Source organism: Lissotriton vulgaris, chromosome 2_1 (assembly GCF_964263255.1).
Source record: "Lissotriton vulgaris chromosome 2_1, aLisVul1.2, whole genome shotgun sequence".
In the NCBI taxonomy this organism is placed as follows: domain Eukaryota; kingdom Metazoa; phylum Chordata; class Amphibia; order Caudata; family Salamandridae; genus Lissotriton; species Lissotriton vulgaris.
Window position 1 is genome coordinate 686,716,933 of NC_141687.1, and position 18,292 is coordinate 686,735,224.

Sequence of the window (18,292 nt, forward strand, 5' to 3'; positions counted from 1 at the left end):
TTAAGGGGAGCCCTTAAAAACTGAATTTAAGGGTGTTACTGAGGTCGTGGACAGTAGCCAATGGCCTATGTCACCCAGGGTGACTACACCCTTTAGGTGCCTCCTCCCTTTGGTGAAAGGGGCACATCCCTGTTCCTACTGGGCCTAATTCTCCAATTTAAGATGGAGAATTCCCAGCTCCCGGCCACCCAAGGGGTGTGCCTGTTCAAGGTTGAAATTCCGACTCTGCTTTCTAATTTTCCCACCTGTCCTGCTGCCAAAAAGTGGGGCGGAGAGAGGGGGTGGGCACCTCCACTAGTTGGAGCGGCCCAAATCATCATAACTCATGGCGAGAGCCTTTGAGGCACACAGCAAAGTATTTCTGTTCCTAAAGGGGGAGGTGAGAAGCACCTCTACTCAGACCAAGCTTTGTTCCTGACCTCCTAGAGCACAAAGTCCAAATGAGGTCAAAAACCTGTCTGGTGGTGGCTAGCTGGCAAGGACCAGTCAGCCAATACACTAGAGGTTGGTCGTTTTTCAGGGGGCATCTCTAAGATACCCCCTGAGTGCATTTTATAACAAATCTATCACTGGCATCAGTGTGGGTTTATTATACTGAAAGGTTTGATACTAAACTTCTCAGTCTACAGTTAAGCCATCATGGAGCTGTGGAGTTCGTGTTGACAAACTCCCAGCCCATGTACTCAAAATGGCTTCACTGCACTTACAGTCTCCCAGAATGTACTAGACTAAGACACTTTAGGGGCATATTGCTCGTGCATGTATACCCTCAACTGTGGTACAGTGCACCCTGCCTTTGGGTTATAAGGTCTGCCAGAGAGGTGACTTACCTATGCCACATGCATTGGTGTGTAGGCATGACACCCAGGAAGGGGTGCCTTGTCAACTCTTTTAGTTTAGCCACAATACAACACATAGCCTGCAACGGCAGTGCGTATGTGTTAGGTTTGGGGTCCTTCAGGGTGGTACAATACATGCTGCCGCTCTTGATACCACTTGTACCTTCTACAAGGGACTACTATGTGGGTGAGGGGTGTGCCAATTGTGGATACCATTTAGGGAAAGAACACAGGCACTGGGAACCTGATTGACAGGGACCCAGTGCACACTCAGTCAAAGCGCATTAGAAATCTGGCAAAACGTGTGTGTGTTGGGGGGAGGGGTTACTGCAATGGAAAGCCACTTTCCCGCAGGTAGAAATAGCTATTATGAAACAGTCTGAAGCACACAACCAGATTTCAATGACATTAAGGCAATTCCCAGAGGAATACTAAGTCCTCACCAAGATAATTAAAGAGAAGATGCTATAAATGCATTATCCTATATCCATGCTGAAGCCAATAGGCTGTGACACTTAGTTAACCATCTGGCTGGAAGATGGTGGTAGGTGGACCTGGAAGTGAAACTAACTAAAATATAGCTGGGAGTACTGTTGTGCACAGGTATCGAAAACTCCATTCAATCCTAGACATAAACCAATACATTTTAATTTCGTACAACTCCTTTATCTTACCCATAAATACCTAGCTATGTTCAGAGGAATTATACATGATATTTGCATAATCTATCTGGCAGAACGTTCAGACTTTATTATCTTCCCATGAAAGCGCCCAACAGTGCATCTATACTGTGACAAGGTCTTTTTTCAATGCGATATGACAATAGCCCTACAAAATGTACCCCAGTCATAGTGTTACTACAATAAATTTCAGAGATATCAGCACTAGCGCTAATGAAAAAATTAGCAATGCGAATGTTGAGTGCTGTCTCACCTTTACAAGACTTGGTGTAGTACATGAGATGGTAGAAACCTACACCATGTCAACACACCCGGGCTTCTATACCCCATGCCATCTGGCATCACTCCACTACTACTGATGTAGTAAGAAAGTACAACAAGCACATCATTGCTAATATAGTATGTATTGCCGAAATGCACATGCTTAAAACTAAATACTATGGGCCTCATTTCTGAAACGTGAAGCATCGCTGCGAGAAAACAGCGATGCGTCACTTTTCATTGCGCCCTCCTTGCGACACCAATGATGCATCATATTTACAGTATGACACATCATGTCGCAAGGAGTTACAGATACGTCAGTATTTCTGACGTATTTATAGGCGCAAAAATGACGCATTGCTGGATTGTGTCACAAAAGTGACGCAACTCCAGCAATGGGTCATTACACATGGGCAAGTCCCATGTGAAATGTGCTTGCGTCAGTCTTACGCCTGTCATGAGGCAGGCGTAAGATATTGACGCATTTGCGTCCTAGAAGTGATGCAGTACAATCTCATAGATTTCACTGCGCCACTTCTACGAGGCTTACTTGCGTCAGAATGCCGACCCTGCATACATTGGGGCAGATTTACAAGCCCCTTGCGCCACTTTTGCATCACGGTTCCCATGTTAAAAGTGACACAAAAGTGGTGCAAGGGGCTTGTAAATCTGCCCCGTTATACCTGGCGCAGGTATAATGTGGTGCAGGGGTTTACAAAGTGACACATCTACCTTGATGCGTCACTTTGTAAATATGAGGCAACATGGCACATTGTTTACCCTGCTGTGCGTCACAAAAAGTGACGCACCCGCGGGGCAAAAGTGACACAAGGGCTTATAAATAAGCCCCTATACTTTTAAAGTGCAAAAACAAGAATTACCATAAGCATTTACCAAGGTATTGTGATCCTACCTTCAGACAGAAAGTCAAATGCAATGTAATCGCTGTAGAATGTGAAGGGAGTGCCATGTTCTTTTTTTCATTTGTTTAGCATTCCGTTTTCTAAAACACATCCCCATGGCAGGGGTTTATTTCGGAAAAGCAAAAACACATTGGCAATGACACAAGAAGTTTTCTTTCCCACATATGGGGGCTATTGATGGGGCTACTTCGTCTTTGCATTGCATTGCCTGTGAGGGGAAGCCAATGGCGTTTACCCTGCACTAAATAGGGTGAGATGTCAGTCATTGTGACCTAGAGTACCTTTAGTGGCAAGAGTCTGGTTTCCCTTCCAAAACAACGCCAAACTGTTCTGCTTACCTGGTGATGCTCCTTTTCGGTGCTTTCACTTATATCATGAGCTCCAGCAACCACAACCAATGAATCGAATTGTTCCCTGTAAGGAAAAATATATTGATATATCTTTTGTTATATATTCCCTCAATTGACGTGTTAAAAATCCAAGCCCAAATATTTAATAATATTTATAAAAAATGCTCATCCTGCAAGTCATGACGATGGTCAAATGATACACGGCATTTGGCAAAAACATCATTCATCATCCTTTACCCAGAGTTAAGGATGACGCTAGACTGATATCCAGTGTGTTAAGGATTTTTTTGCTATGTTCTGCGGCCCTTTCACAACACCGTGACTTTAGCTTTAGGTTCCCCACTAAATAGACACATTTTGTTATTTACATAGGTGTAAACTGGCCCCAAGTCATAAGGATGACTTTCCACAAGTTTTTCCTCTTTTTTTCAGCCAACAACATTAAGAATGGTGACACTTATAAGTCCATATCTATATTGGTAAAGGTAAAACTACAAGTCCCAGCATGATTAGAGGTCTTGGCTGAAAAGTGTAAGAAGACTGCCTTTCTGACATGGGACCGACTGACAGCTCTGTATTTATGAAAGCACATGGTTAGTTTGCACACTTGTTTTGTGATAACGTTTAAAAGGTAGTTTAATCATGAACATCATACAGGAATCCTTGTATTTTACCTTTGTATACTTTCCTGTACATGACACACAAACCCAAAAAAAAACGTGATATACACAAAGATGAACTAAAGACACGGAAACTGCTAAATATCAATGCACATACAGAAAGAGTGTGGACCAGGCAAAAGTCAAATGGGGAAAATTAGAAAAGTGTCCCACACAGTCCTCGGAAACATACATGATTTTAGTAGTCTTAACATCAACAGGGAACATATGATTCAGCAGACCATGCATCAGTTGGTTCTTCCCTCAGGGCCAGAGCAAGATCCTAGATGGTGGAGTTATTTCAATATTGCAGATCTAAATAAGAATATCCGATAAAAGGAATGTAAGGAATGGCATTCCCTGAAGTAAAGAGCCTAACCATGGTGTCACGCTGTTAAGCCACATCTGCCCCGCAGTAAACTCTGACCTGCGCAACGCCACGAGAGAGGAAGATTTTGCCAGCTCACCGGGTCCCTGTGCTGTCGAGACCCCCCACCGCCTCCCTCCCGCCGCCCTGCAGTCTGTTTCCACCTGACAGCGGGGCCGCCGAGTGGAGCGAGGCGAGGGGCTGCCTACAAGTCCCGGCAGCCCTCAAGGTCTCCAGACACACCCCCTTCACGACGCGCCAGGAGGCGCATAAAGGGCGTCCCCGCTACAGGAGGTAGTGTCACGCTGTTAAGCCACATCTGCCCCGCAGTAAACTCTGACCTGCGCAACGCCACGAGAGAGGAAGATTTTGCCAGCTCACCGGGTCCCTGTGCTGTCGAGACCCCCACCGCCTCCCTCCCGCCGTCCTGCAGTCTGTTTCCACCTGACAGCGGGGCCGCCGAGTGGAGCGAGGCGAGGGGCTGCCTACAAGTCCCGGCAGCCCTCGAGGTCTCCAGACACACCCCCTTCACGACGCGCCAGGAGGCGCATAAAGGGCGTCCCCGCTACAGGAGGTAGTGTCACGCTGTTAAGCCACATCTGCCCCGCAGTAAACTCTGACCTGCGCAACGCCACGAGAGAGGAAGATTTTGCCAGCTCACCGGGTCCCTGTGCTGTCGAGAACCCCCACCGCCTCCCTCCCGCCGTCCTGCAGTCTGTTTCCACCTGACAGCGGGGCCGCCGAGTGGAGCGAGGCGAGGCGCTGCCTACAAGTCCCGGCAGCCCTCGAGGTCTCCAGGCACACCCCCTTCACGACGCGCCAGGAGGCGCATAAAGGGCGTCCCCGCTACAGGAGGTAGTGTCACGCTGTTAAGCCACATCTGCCCCGCAGTAAACTCTGACCTGCGCAACGCCACGAGAGAGGAAGATTTTGCCAGCTCACCGGGTCCCTGTGCTTTCGAGACCCCCCACCACCTCCCTCCCGCCGTCCTGCAGTCTGTTTCCACCTGACAGCGGGGCCGCCGAGTGGAGCGAGGCGAGGGGCTGCCTACAAGTCCCGGCAGCCCTCGAGGTCTCCAGACACACCCCCTTCACGACGCGCCAGGAGGCGCATAAAGGGCGTCACCGTTCCCTCTCGCGGGACGCGAGCGGGACGCTGGGCGAAGCCTGGGCCAAGGGTGGGCCCGTCCTAGCCCGTCACAGACCGGAGGAGACCAGACCGGGCGCACCCCCCTAACATTCAAGCCAAGGTAATTACGAGTGCAACAGTTATAAATACACCAACTGAGTGCATAATATTAAAATACGAAACATAACGCACAGGAAAGCCATAACTTCTATCCCATTTGGTCTAGAAACACACTATGTCAACAAGAGGTTCAAGAAGTAAAACCTTAAAGAAAAATATGGAGACCACAGTTGGCCCCATCGATCAGTTTCTCCACAAAGTAAATGAAACCATTGACCAAACTGTAATGATGATTGATCGTCGTGTCTCATATGAACTAGATCAAGCACGACGTTCATCCCTGGGTCTCTTGGCACAGGCTCAAACTCCAAACGCTGCCTTTCAGAACAAGACAACTTCCGAGATAAACGCTGAAATACACGCTTTACCAAATACAGTTGATCTTTCAGTAGCCTCGCAATTGTCCAATTCACATTCTTCTCAGGATCTCGAACAGACCCCCGATATCTTTTCTATAACACAACCAACACAAACTGGACCAACACAAACTGAGCTAACACAATCTGACACCAGAGGTATCAGGGAAGGAGCCATTCCTAAAACTCAGACCCTACCTGGAAAATGCCCCACGAGCACAATTCGTACAACTCTTACAATCCCTGATTCGGAATTATCTTCAACGGCCTCAAACCTACAGAATACTCTCAACACAGCTCATCCTAACAATACCAGGTCTGACGTACTTATAATTGAAGATCACGCGAACAGACCTAATTCAAAACAATCTCGACAAGACAAGTTGGCTCAAAACTCAACACAAATTAAAAGTAATCAAAAGGTAGATTCCTTTTTATTAAAAGAAATTTCAGAAATTGTAAAACATCAGCTTGACCCAATTCAAAAAAGTCTTGAAATAATAGAAAAACAAATGGCCACATTGATTGCCACAGTAAATACAATTACCAACCCAAAGAAAAAAGACTTACCAATGTCATCAGATCTCACCATTAACTCTGGTAAAATGAACGTCACCAACAATCAGAAACAGGGAGTGAACAATTCAGTTACTACAAAGTCCACAAATCACATAAACGTAAATACAAGCGGACGACAAGGAACATTAACCAAACCAACTGTCCCCTCGAAACCCAAGCCTAATCAGGATAAAGTAAAATCCATCACAGACCCACAAAACCAACCATCCCCAAACCAGATTTCGAAAAAAATATTACCAGCAACTACCCTTACTAACCCACCTGTACCAAATACTCCCCAACAAGATCCAACGCAGAGAACAAATACCAAACCAGAACGAATAAATAAAAGATAGCCCAAAGTAGTAAATCTCCCGCCGGAAGCAGCACCCTTCGTTGCTATACTAACCGGAGTCCCAGAACTAAGTAAAGACACAGATGAACCTACCTGGTCTCTACTAAACAAAGCACGGTATTGGCTAAACATCAACAGGCCCAATCACCCAAACACCATCACCAGAATCACCACAGTGAGAAGGGTGTCCTGGATAGGTCATCAGCCAAAATCTATTCACGGTGATTGTATCATAGTTAACTTTGAAAATCCACGAGCAGTGGACTACATCTGTTCTTGGGACATACCAGAAGAGAACGATGGGATAAATGTCAAACGATTATCGTTCTTCTATCCTCGACAAACCAACCGCTTTGAGGACCTCAGTTGGCCATCAAACTGGTCATGGAGTCAACCTGACCAAGGTCCAAGAAACTGGAATCAGGGCGATAGAGGGCAGGGCAACCATCAAAGGTTCCAGCCGCAGGGAGAATGGGGTTATGACCACAGAGAACGAAGTGATTGGAACAACTACGGTAGGAGGACGCATCAACATCAGTACAGAGAACCCTGGACCGGAATCCCAACTTTCAATCATTACAGCTGTTTAGACATGGTTGACTGACCACTATCACACCTTGTCACATCTACTTTCCCGCACACTCTTAGATGTCAATTCTCACCCTCACCAAACAAATTGAAGAACAAGCCGTTTGACAAGGTCCACAGTTCACAAATAAACAGAAAAGTCGATCTTATTCTAGAAATGACAATTCAAAATGAATGTAACTCCCTCACGGACACAGTAGACGAGGTAACTTTGAAGGTAGACCATCCAATTCCGACTCTAGATGTGGCACAACCGGTTCCGCCGTCTCAATCTGCCAACTTCATCGCAGAAAATGAGAGAAAATTGATATTCTGGAACGTGGCGGGACTGGCTACCAAGTACTCTGAAAAAGCCTTTTTAGATCTGGTCCACATAAATGACTTATTTATTTATTTATTTAGAAGTTTTCTATAGCGCTAACAAGACCCGAAGGTATCAGAGCGCTTCACAGTAGTGGGCATGAAAAAGAGAACAACATGAAACAAACCCAATAAAAGCAATCGGCGACAGACAATTTGGAAAGAAGAAAAGTTCGGACAGCAGGGCTTCTCAGTACTGGATTCAACAATACCGCATGGATTCTGAGACGTTTGCAGCTCCAAGTTATCCATAACCAAGGGAGCGGATCAAGTACAAGGATTTAAGTTGGCTCTTGAATTCTGCATAGGACGGTAGAGTTCTGATGTGCGGGGGGATGGCGTTCCATATTTTGGGGGCATTTCCTGAGAAAGAGCAGTCCGCAGTTCTCTTCCTTCTGGTTTTTGGTAGGATGAGCAGTAGGGAATTAGAGCTTCTCAAATTTCTGGCTTGGCCTGCTTTTTTGAGCTTGTTAGCCAGGTATTCCGGTTTGCCGGTGTGGAGGGCCTTGTGGGTTAGGCAGGCCGTTCTGAAGGTACTTCGCATTTCCACAGGGAGCCATTCGAGTTCTTTAAGAGCCGGGGAGATGCGATCATATTTTTTGCAGCCTGTGATCATTCTTGCTGCCGCGTGAAGTGTTGTTTTTAGTGGAGCCAGGTGGGATTTGGGGATGCCTGTTAGGATTTTAGTTTGCCTCCAGGAGACATGGCTGAACGACCCAATACATCTGGTGGGATTTAGAACCTACTTCTCTCAAGCAACAAAATCATCCTTTGGGAGAAGTAAAGGGGGCCTAATTACATATATTTCCAACCTTTGGCCCTGTCAGAACATAACGCCAATTGCACTCCTCCAGAATTATCAAATCATCGATATAAAGGTATCACCCCAACTTACTTATACCATCATAAACTTCTATAATAATATGACCCTGCTGGAATTCACCAAAGCTCTAAGTGAAATCAGTGACGCAACAAATGAACTAAAAAACAAGCATGCTAAAGTCACCCACACCATAATTTGGGGAGGAGATTTCAATCTTAATATCTGCAGCAAAAGCAACGCCCCAACATGTGGGATTACAGATGAACAAGACTACCCTGTTATTCATTTTTCCCATACAGAAGAAGGAAACATCATACAGGCCATTATGTCTGAGTTAGACATAGGGTTTGCAAACTTGCTAACGACGCCAACTATTCAATTTAAATCAACGTTCCACGGGAGAGGCGCCCAAACATTAATTGATTACATCCTAATCTCCATTAATAGCGCCACAAGCATAAAGCACTTCGCAGTGGATAACAACGTACTTAGTGACCATCACCCACTTACTCTAACCTACTTAGAGCCTGGTCATCATAAAACGCAAGTAAAGGATTATACCGGCCCTTTACACCAAGAGAACCTCACATTGAACAGACTGAATGGTTTTACCCTCAAATGGGGTAACCTCGACCAAGACTCAATCTGCACAAGTATAATCAAAAAATGTATGACTCACATTGATACTTGTCTAAATCCCCTGGCCACTCCAATGGAAACTCTGATCAATTATAATGAGATAGTGAAAGTTATCGGCAAAGAACTAACCAAACCTAGAAAACAAAACAATAAACCAATAAAAGGTTGGTTTGACACTCAGCGCACAAAAACCTACACAGCACTAAAGAAAGCCTTAGCTAAGAAAGATCGAAACAGAGAAGAGATTGGGCAATTAAGGAAAACATACAAGCTCTCACTCAGGCAGAGAAAAAAAGAGATACAAAGAAATCTCTGGACCCAACTCCTAAGCAGCAGCACACAAAAGGACAATGTTGCAGTCTGGAAAATCGTTAAATCACCATTCTTAAATGGAAAAAACGACGGTCCTTCGTTGGATGTTGCAATAAATGCCGAGGACTGGGTGAGGCACTTCGCGGAGGTCTTCGGTATGGATAAATCTGGAGACCCGGTCCCTACCCCCCAGCTCCTCCCTCCGGTGAATTACCCGATAAAAATTCAATTCGCTATGAATGAGGTATCAAAAGCAATAAAGACTGCAAAAAATGGTAAAGCCCCAGGACCGGACTCAGTCCCAATGGACCTTTACAAATCACTCCCTGATCTCTGGTCCCCTCTTCTAACCAGGGTTTTGAACGCAGCCAAGGAAATCAGCCTCCCGAAGTCCTGGTCTACATCAATCCTGGTCCCCATATTTAAGAAAGGCAACAGAGACTCTCCCACCTGTTACCGTCCCATCTCCCTCCTGGATTCGATCGGGAAGATGGCCGGGAGGATACTTCTAGATCGTCTTCAGGAGTGGTCAACAGAACAAGGGGCATTATCAGATCTTCAATATGGGTTCAGGTCAGGCCTGAGCACTGTGGACCAAGTTTTGAATTTAACACTACTGGCTGGAAAATACATCTCAGCAAAAAAATCAACTCTACACATGGTCTACGTTGACCTTACGGCAGCGTTTGACTGTGTAGAACATTCAAAACTTTGGGCAATAATGCTACAAATGGGGATCGAGCCTGCAATCATAGACTTCCTGCGTGAGTTATACTGTGGAGCCACGGGAAAGGTTCGATACGGACTGGAGGGCCAACTCACCGACAGCTTTCCAGTACAGAAGGGGGTCAGGCAAGGGTGCGTACTGGCCCCCTTCCTATTTACGCTATACACAAACGGACTAGAAGCTGCCATGCTACAGGGCGTAAAAGATCTGCCAGAAGTGGGTCGGCGACCAATCCCAGCATTGTTATACGCTGACGATGCGGTGATCCTGGCACGAACCCCAATCCAGTTACAAAAAGCACTAAACAACTACTGTACATTCATGGCAAGCCTCAATCTAAAAGTCAACATAAAAAAAACCTTCGTGATGCACGCAGGTACCAAAAGGAAAAAAGTAAAGTCAATATTTGTGGATAAAATCCCTCTCGAAAGAACTAAAACTTACTCATACCTCGGCATCACTATTGACGAAGAGTTTAACTGGAAGCAAGCAATCATCTCACGTAAGCTGTCTCTCTCAAGAACAATTGGAGCGTTAAAAGCGTTCTCCCTCCGTCTGGGAAAAAGACCTATTACAGAGATGCTAAAAATTTATAACGTAAAATGCATCAGTACTGCCATTTTTGGGGCAGGAGTCTGGGGAACAGCTAACGCTGAACAAATACAGAAAATTGAAAACCTCTTTTTAAAATTCTTACTAGCAGTCCCCAAATCCACAACTACCTTCGGTTGCCACTTGGAACTTGGATTGGATCATATTTCAGACCTCATTAAGATCCAACCCATCATGCTATGGCGCAGAATATGGGCAACAGATGAATGCCACTTGACAAGAGCAATTATCAAGGACTGTATGAAGCTAGATTGTATGAACAAGATTAAGTGGCTAAGGTATGTAAAATCCTTCCTTGAGGATATCGGTCTCTCGAGGTTCTTTGAAGAACCTCTGTCAGTAACAGACTTACCAAAGAAAGACCTAAAAAAGTTATGCCTGTCCCATCTAACACAACTGCGACTGATGTCCGAAATAGGAAAGTCCTCAGTCCAACACTGCCTTATGATACAATTGATTCCATCTATTCAACCGTATCTGCAGTATGACCTGACGCAATTTGAAAAATTTCTTCTCACCCGCTTCAGGTTTAATCTCTTTCATATTATGGTCTCATTTCCGTCACAGAACATATGGTCACCCAACACAACACCGTGCCCCTGTGACTCTATCTCATCTCAGTCCACGATACATGTTCTCTTCTTTTGCAGATTTTACACGCCACTTCGCAAAAGGTGGATTATACCAATTTTAAAAGTCATGAAGATCCGCAGATGCCGCCCAGCGTACCTGGCGCTGCAGTTTTTGGAAAACACCTTAGCAACGAAATCTGTCGTACACTATTTAAAACTGTGCCTCAGGCATCGCACGAACTTATGAAAATCATATAGCTGCATTAAATACGGACTTTAGAGACAGTATAGTGCTCTCTGTGAGAGTTCAATCTTTTATATTTTTTGAACCTAATGTTATTAATAACTTTTCTTATTTTTTTATTGTGTATATTTGTACTTTTATGGCTTTCATCATGAAAACCGAATAAAGTTCTTTTTGAATTTGAATTTGAATTTGAGCCTAACCATGAATTGCTATGTTAGATAGTGAGGTGTCAGAGAGTAGATGGATAAGTTCCAAATAAATAAGGCATAATACAAAAAATCAGTTCACAATACTTTCAAAGTAAGAGCTGGAGCAGGGATGAGTTACCTGCTGTCAAAGTAAGTAGCTTACCCTGATCTACAATGGTGCTGTTGGTAATTAGAAGTGATTTAGACCCAGATCTCTGTACTCGGGTGAATGTATGGCATTGTTCTGCATTCTGTCCATCAACTGTGGTTTTTGCATTTGTCACCCCGAGTAGGATGGGTATGCTCAGACGTGAGTCCCATGCTCTCCACACCACTAGAGTCAAGCTATCCTGGCTGAAGACGGCTGATAGCCAGAAACCGGTCCTAGGATGCTTGATTCTGGTCCAGGAAAGACATGGCTTGGCAGTTCTCGCTGGACTGTTCCCATGAGGCATAGGGTCAAGGCTGATTTGCATATGGCCATGTCTGAACTGGGGTGGTGTGGAATGCAAAAAAACGATGGATTTAGGCCCAGATCTCTGTACTGGGCTGAATGTATTACATTGTTCTGCATTCTGTCCATCAACTGTTGTTTTTTGTGGTAATTAGAAGTGAACCACACCAAAGGAGATGGGAGGAATGCTTGCAATTTGTCTAACCACTGGCACTTGCTAGGGGTAAAATCCTAACACATTGTTCTTTTGCTCATCATGCCACCTCAGCTTGGACCCAGCCGTATACAAATAATTGTTGATCCTGTTCTTCATGGGAACAGTCAAGCCCAAACTGCCATGCCAGGGCCTCCCACCACAAACAATAGAAACCCAGGACCAGTTTTGCCCTACGTATGGGATCTTCAGCCATGCACAGCTTGGTTACAGGGACACAGTGTGCACGGGACCCACGTCTGGGCATACCCATTTCACTTAGGGTGACACTAAAGTATAAAAAAAGTAACAGATGGGATGCTTGAAATATTCTCTGCCACTGGTAATTACTCAGGCCATATCCCAGTTCATCGTTATTTTGCACACCATGCCACCTCAGATTGGACCCAGATAAATGCAAATCATACTTGACCCTGCTTTAATGGGAACAGTCCAAATCGAACTGCCAAGCTAGGCCCTTCATTTAACAGAACACAAGCAACCAAGGACTGGTCATGTCCTTGTTATGGCTTATCAGACTGGTATAGCTTGTTTCCAGTGACACAGTATGCACAGAATCCATTCTGTTGGTAATTAGGGCGATACTGACCAGATGCCGATCCCCAGGGCAACTAGCAGCAGAAGAATCCAGGAGCAGACGAGTGGTAGGACAAATTACATATAAACAAGAACATGTAACAAGCTCTGAAGTTAAGGGGTGACAGCAAATCCTAGACAGAACTAGGAAAGAAGTAAAAAATATGGTAGGGCGCAAGGTTGGATGTCCGAATTAGGCAAAAGTGGAGAGCCAATAAAACCACTGAATGTTGCCATGCAAAGATGAATGTGTGACTTATGGTTAAGCACTGATTAAGCACTCATGACCCAGGTGTGAACACCTGACACAGGAAGTTTCCACTCTGTGGCGGTTAGTGGTTAAGTCTTTCTTAGGTGCAACTGCCCTGTGTTCCACAGTTTATTCCCTGTCTCAAATGCAATTCGAGGACTGATGCAAAGTGTGTCATGGTGCTATTGTAACTGTGTACAATAGATCTAAACAAGGCTTATCATCCAAGAATGTCTCTGTAGGAGGTATGTCCCACAGGGTGCATTTGGCAAGTTGTAGAATGTAATAACTTATCTGCTCCTTTCCCTACTAACTTTAAGATTTTTATTGGGCCTACAAATATACGCGTAAACTTTGGATGCGACCTTGGTATCAGTATGAACTTTGTGGACTGACCTTGTTCCCTAGACAATAGGAAGGAGGAACGTGCTGGTGTAAGTCAGCATAATGACTGTAAACTGAATTATCTTCACAAATATTTCTTGGGTGGATTGAAACATGCCAACAGACCTGATTCAGGTGGAGGACTCCCAATTTTTCAAGCTTATAATTTTTTTATTTTAGGAGTCTCCTGCCTAAAAGCTCGTCTACTGTGTTTTTTTTCAAAATCTCCCTCTTGCCATGTTCAATATGTTGGCATTTATGGTGGATTTCCTAACTGTTTGAAATTGGCTGACTGGGGTTTAAGCCCTGGTTAAGCAGCAACCACTAGCCTAGTAAGGCACAAGCAAACCCCACATTAACTTGTGCTCAACCGCCTGGTAGCTTGACAAAGAGCAGTCAGGCTTAAAGAGGTAATGTGTAAAGTATTGTCCAACATTCCAAACAGTAAAACTGTGAAAACACCACACAAAAAGATCCCACCATAGAGTTAAAAAAAGAACTTCATTTAATAAATAAAACAACGCCAAAATGACAAATATTCAATCAGTAGAACAGGAGTTATGAATTTTTAAAGAATAAACTGGAAAATAGTGCCAAGAAAAGAACGCACCAGCCACTGCTATCTGGTTGCGCTAGACTGAGTCAAAGTAAAAGATTCAAGACACCAGGAAAACACCTAAATCTTGTGATGTTTGCTGACCTTCATGGGCAGCTGTGGGAGAGTCATAACACCAGCTTAGAACATGCTCCTGTAATTATTTACAGGTGAGGTACAAGGTGTCACCATGATGTAACAAAGCTTCTCTTTGCTGCCTCTGAGTTTCCTGTGGTAACTATTGAGCCCAATTGATGGATCCCGGAACTGTTGTGGCCTGTTTCAAAAAGGTGTCCTAGTTATCCTTGGCCACTGTGGAGATAGCCAATATGTAGAGCACACTCTTCTTCCCACATCTGCCATGATAATGCATCTACCTTTCCAAGATGATGACCTGACTGCACACGATCCCCCTCGGAGGAGCAGCAGCAAACAGGGACCGACACGGCAGGAGAGAGGACTCCAACTCCCAGCTGCCCCTGGGTCTTTCATCGCGCATAAAGCGCCAATGCAGTCCCATGGCGCTGGACGGGCACGAGCCTGGGCAAAGCCCGGTCCAAGGGCGGGCCCATCCACGCTCATCGGAGCCCGGAGGAGGCTGGGCTGGGCCCACCCTCTGAGAAGCGTCAAATACAAATAAGGTACCGGCGATGTCCATCATTTTCCTTTAGTATCATTGCTATTGCCATAACATTGGTGTGTAAAAGACTAAAGCTTATAACCAGATAACAATTGTTAGTGTTGTGATGAATAAGCGTAGAGGCTGCAATGACCATATGGGGCAGGGGTTCATGGGAACACTCAATTCGTTCCTAATCAGAGCAACATCGGTTTTAGCCCACAAAATTGAAATTACAGAACACCGACTATCCCTGGAACGGATCCTTCAAACCACTTCCGCTTTGATGGCTGAGACACTTCTCCCTACTATAAATCAACCCTCATTCCAAACTTGGAGGGGATTTAAAGGGGTGCATCACCTAATCAACCTGCATTAACAATAAAGCCTGGAACATCTGGAACGTGTATCAGAGGTGTAGGGACTAAAAGGGCCACTGGAACAAACTTGGAAAAAGTAGGGAAAAGAAAAAGAGGAAGTGGCACACATAACCAAAAACCAGCAAAGAAACCCAGACAAACTAGACAAGCCAAAGTAAGTGGGAGTTGTGAGGAGGGGGAGCCTGCACAAGATATACAAGAAGAAGAGAGTATTTCGGCAACCCCTAAAGTAACTGCCAGCCTCCGACCATTGAGGATATGAAAACACACAAGATGATGGACGGAATGTTGCACAATGGCAAAACATTCCCCCCCAGTCACAGATCTGGGTTTAATCCATCGTTATTTTGCTCACCAAGCCACCCCAGTTCAGACATGGCCATATGCAAATCAGTCTTGACCCTGTGCCTCATGGGAACAGTCCAGCCCGAACTGCCAAGCCATGTCTTTCGTGGACCGGAATCAAGCATGGCTTGGCAGTTCGGGCTGGACTGTTCCCATGAGGCACAGGGTCAGACTGATTTGCATATGGCTGTATCTGAACTGGGGTGGCAGAGTGGGCTGAAGAACGGTGATGGATTAAACCCAGATCTGTTGAATGGGTGTGAGTGTTTGATTGGTTCAGATGCTCCGTCCATCACTACCCCTTTTGTACCGCTTTGTTCACCATAAGTTGGCAGGGTATGCTCAGACATGAGTCCCTTGCTCACTTTGCCACTGGCAAGCAAGCAAGCCGGGCTGAAGACGGCTGAAATGACAGAAATCGGTCCTCGGAAGCTTGTTTCCGGTCCAGGGAAGGCATGGCTTGGCAGTTCGGGCTGGACTGTTCCCATGAGGCACAGGGTCAGACTGATTTGCATATGGCCATGTCTTAACTGGGGTGACAGAGTGGGCTAAAGAACGGTGATGGATTAAACCCAGATCTGTTGACTGCGTGTGAGTGTTTGATTGGTTCAGATGCTCCGTCCATCACCACCCCTTTTGTACCGCATTGAGGATATGAGGCAGAGACTGGAGACCTTAGTAGCCACAATGCTGAACCCCATTATTGCTACATTGACCCGGCTGGAAGGGAAGCTAGTGTCCCTGGAGTCACAGATGGCATGAAACAAACAGACACTAGGGACATTAGTCCTCGCACCAAATCTGGGTCCACTGGGGACTGGATTAAGTAGAAGGGAAATGACATAACAAGAGACCCAACCCAAAGCTCTTTTAATAGCACAGAGGAGAGGGGGACTCTTCAAAACACCGAGCCCCCAGTTAATAACCCCAGAAACTGCCCATCAGGGATTCCTAAGCGGTATAGGAGAGCTGACCTGAGCAAACCTAGCAATACCCAATCTCATTGGCATCAGTTAAATGGCATGGACGCTGCAACAAACCACTCAACCCCACCCTTGAACATAGTTACAAACGCTCGTGGAGGAATGATCTCTGATAATCAATTAAATCTTCCAATGGAGGAAAGGGCGAATCTCTGTCCATTATAGAATGGAACACGGATATTACATCTCCCCCCGACAGCTGCACTATGGGTACTGGTGTTAGGGAATACACCTCTGATGTCGGAGGGCCAATCAGAATCTTCAAGGCAATTGATGTTTAAAGCATTACACTGTTTGACAGAAACTGAGTGAAAGGGGGGTGAAGAACCAGAAATCTCTCAAACCAGTTGATTATGGCTAGAAGGGCAGCATGGGTGGGCCCAGCGAGGAAAGGAATGGTGGGAGACTGTGTGGTATTACATTTTAATAATGAATTCAGAGTCAGATATATTTTGGATAATTTAGGTAATGTTTTTTTAAACAATTCTGAAATTGTGGTATTACCGTTAGGTTATTTTTATAAACCGAATTCCTTGTTACCCCAAAATAATTATTTCCCTCAGAAGGAGAATCATGTTTGGAAGACCCCAGGGGGTCACTCCAGGATGCAACGCTTAACTCTTGAAAATCGTTTTGCCCCATTGACGACCCGGAAGCATGCGACTGACGGCACCCATTCCCCAAAAGTCTCAAGGTAACTGTGAAAATCAGATTAATTTGGGTTGTCGAACTGAAGTGACTTCTTACTCACTTGATCCACAAAGGGGGCCACCAAAACGGTCTGAACGATAGCCTCATGGAATGTGGCTGGTATTTCCCAAAAATTAAGTGATGAAAATTGGTTGAAAACATGGCAAGGCCATGACATTGCATGCTTTCAGGAGTCATGGTATATTGACCCAATTTTTGTAAATGGATATTGCACTTATCAAAATCCAGCTAAAACTTCATCTTCAGGAAGGGCTAAGGGAGGCATTTTGACTCTGATTTTGAATAACTTCCCAGGGAAGGTAATACAATTTGAATCCCCAAAAGCAAACTTTCACATTCTTACGCTGGAAATACACCAAGAAGGCAGATGGCTTCTAATTAATACATATAACAATGAGTTTATTTATTTATTTATTTTTTTTATATTAGAAAAAGAGTTTTATATAGCGCTGGCTAGACCCGGAGGTATCAGATCGCTTTACATGAGAATCAACAGTGTTAACAGAAAAAGATCAACAATTACACAATAAATACCCCCCCCCCCAAAAAAAAATAGGCAATACAATTAGGAGAGGGGAGAAATGAGAGAGAGAGGTAGTGGAGGGGGCAGGGGAGGCGAGAAAGGGAGGATAGGGGAAGAGACAATATGGAGAGACAAAAAGAGATCTGTCTAAGGACCGACAGGGTAAGGTGAAGACCAAGGAGAGAATCCACTGTCCATCGCACCTAAAGCTAAACCAGGTAACTCCATCCAGCATAAGACAAAAAAAGTTCAGTCTCAATACATTGAGAGGATGGAGATGGAGAGGCATAAAAAGAGGGAGGATGCGGGAGGAGACAGCAGGAGGGACGAAAGGAAGTGCAACAATGTGGTTTAACAGTATACCAGAAAAAGAGCAACAATTATACCTAACAACGAACAGTCAGCAATACGTTAGGAGCGGAGAGAAAGGAGAGAGAAAAGAAGTGGGGGGTAGGTGAGGTGAGAAAGTGAGGATAAGGGAAGAGACAACCGTAGAGACGAGAGGAAGTCTGCCTAAAGACCGACTGGGTAGGTGATGACCAAGGAGGGAATCCACGGTCTGTCTCCTCTATAGCTAAACCAGGTAGCTCCATC

The 18,292-nt window shown here is 45.1% G+C and overlaps 1 protein-coding gene across 2 annotated transcripts in view; it reads right to left on the minus strand.

Moving 5' to 3' along the window:
* OVCH2 (ovochymase 2) overlaps positions 1-18,292 on the minus strand; it is a 1,017,769-nt gene that overhangs the window by 155,051 nt on the left and 844,426 nt on the right. For both annotated transcript variants that reach the window (XM_086955909.1, XM_086955910.1), the window contains one exon: positions 3,042-3,117. In XM_086955909.1, the coding sequence (XP_086812035.1) occupies positions 3,042-3,117 (76 nt within the window). The remainder of the gene's footprint in view (positions 1-3,041; positions 3,118-18,292) is intronic.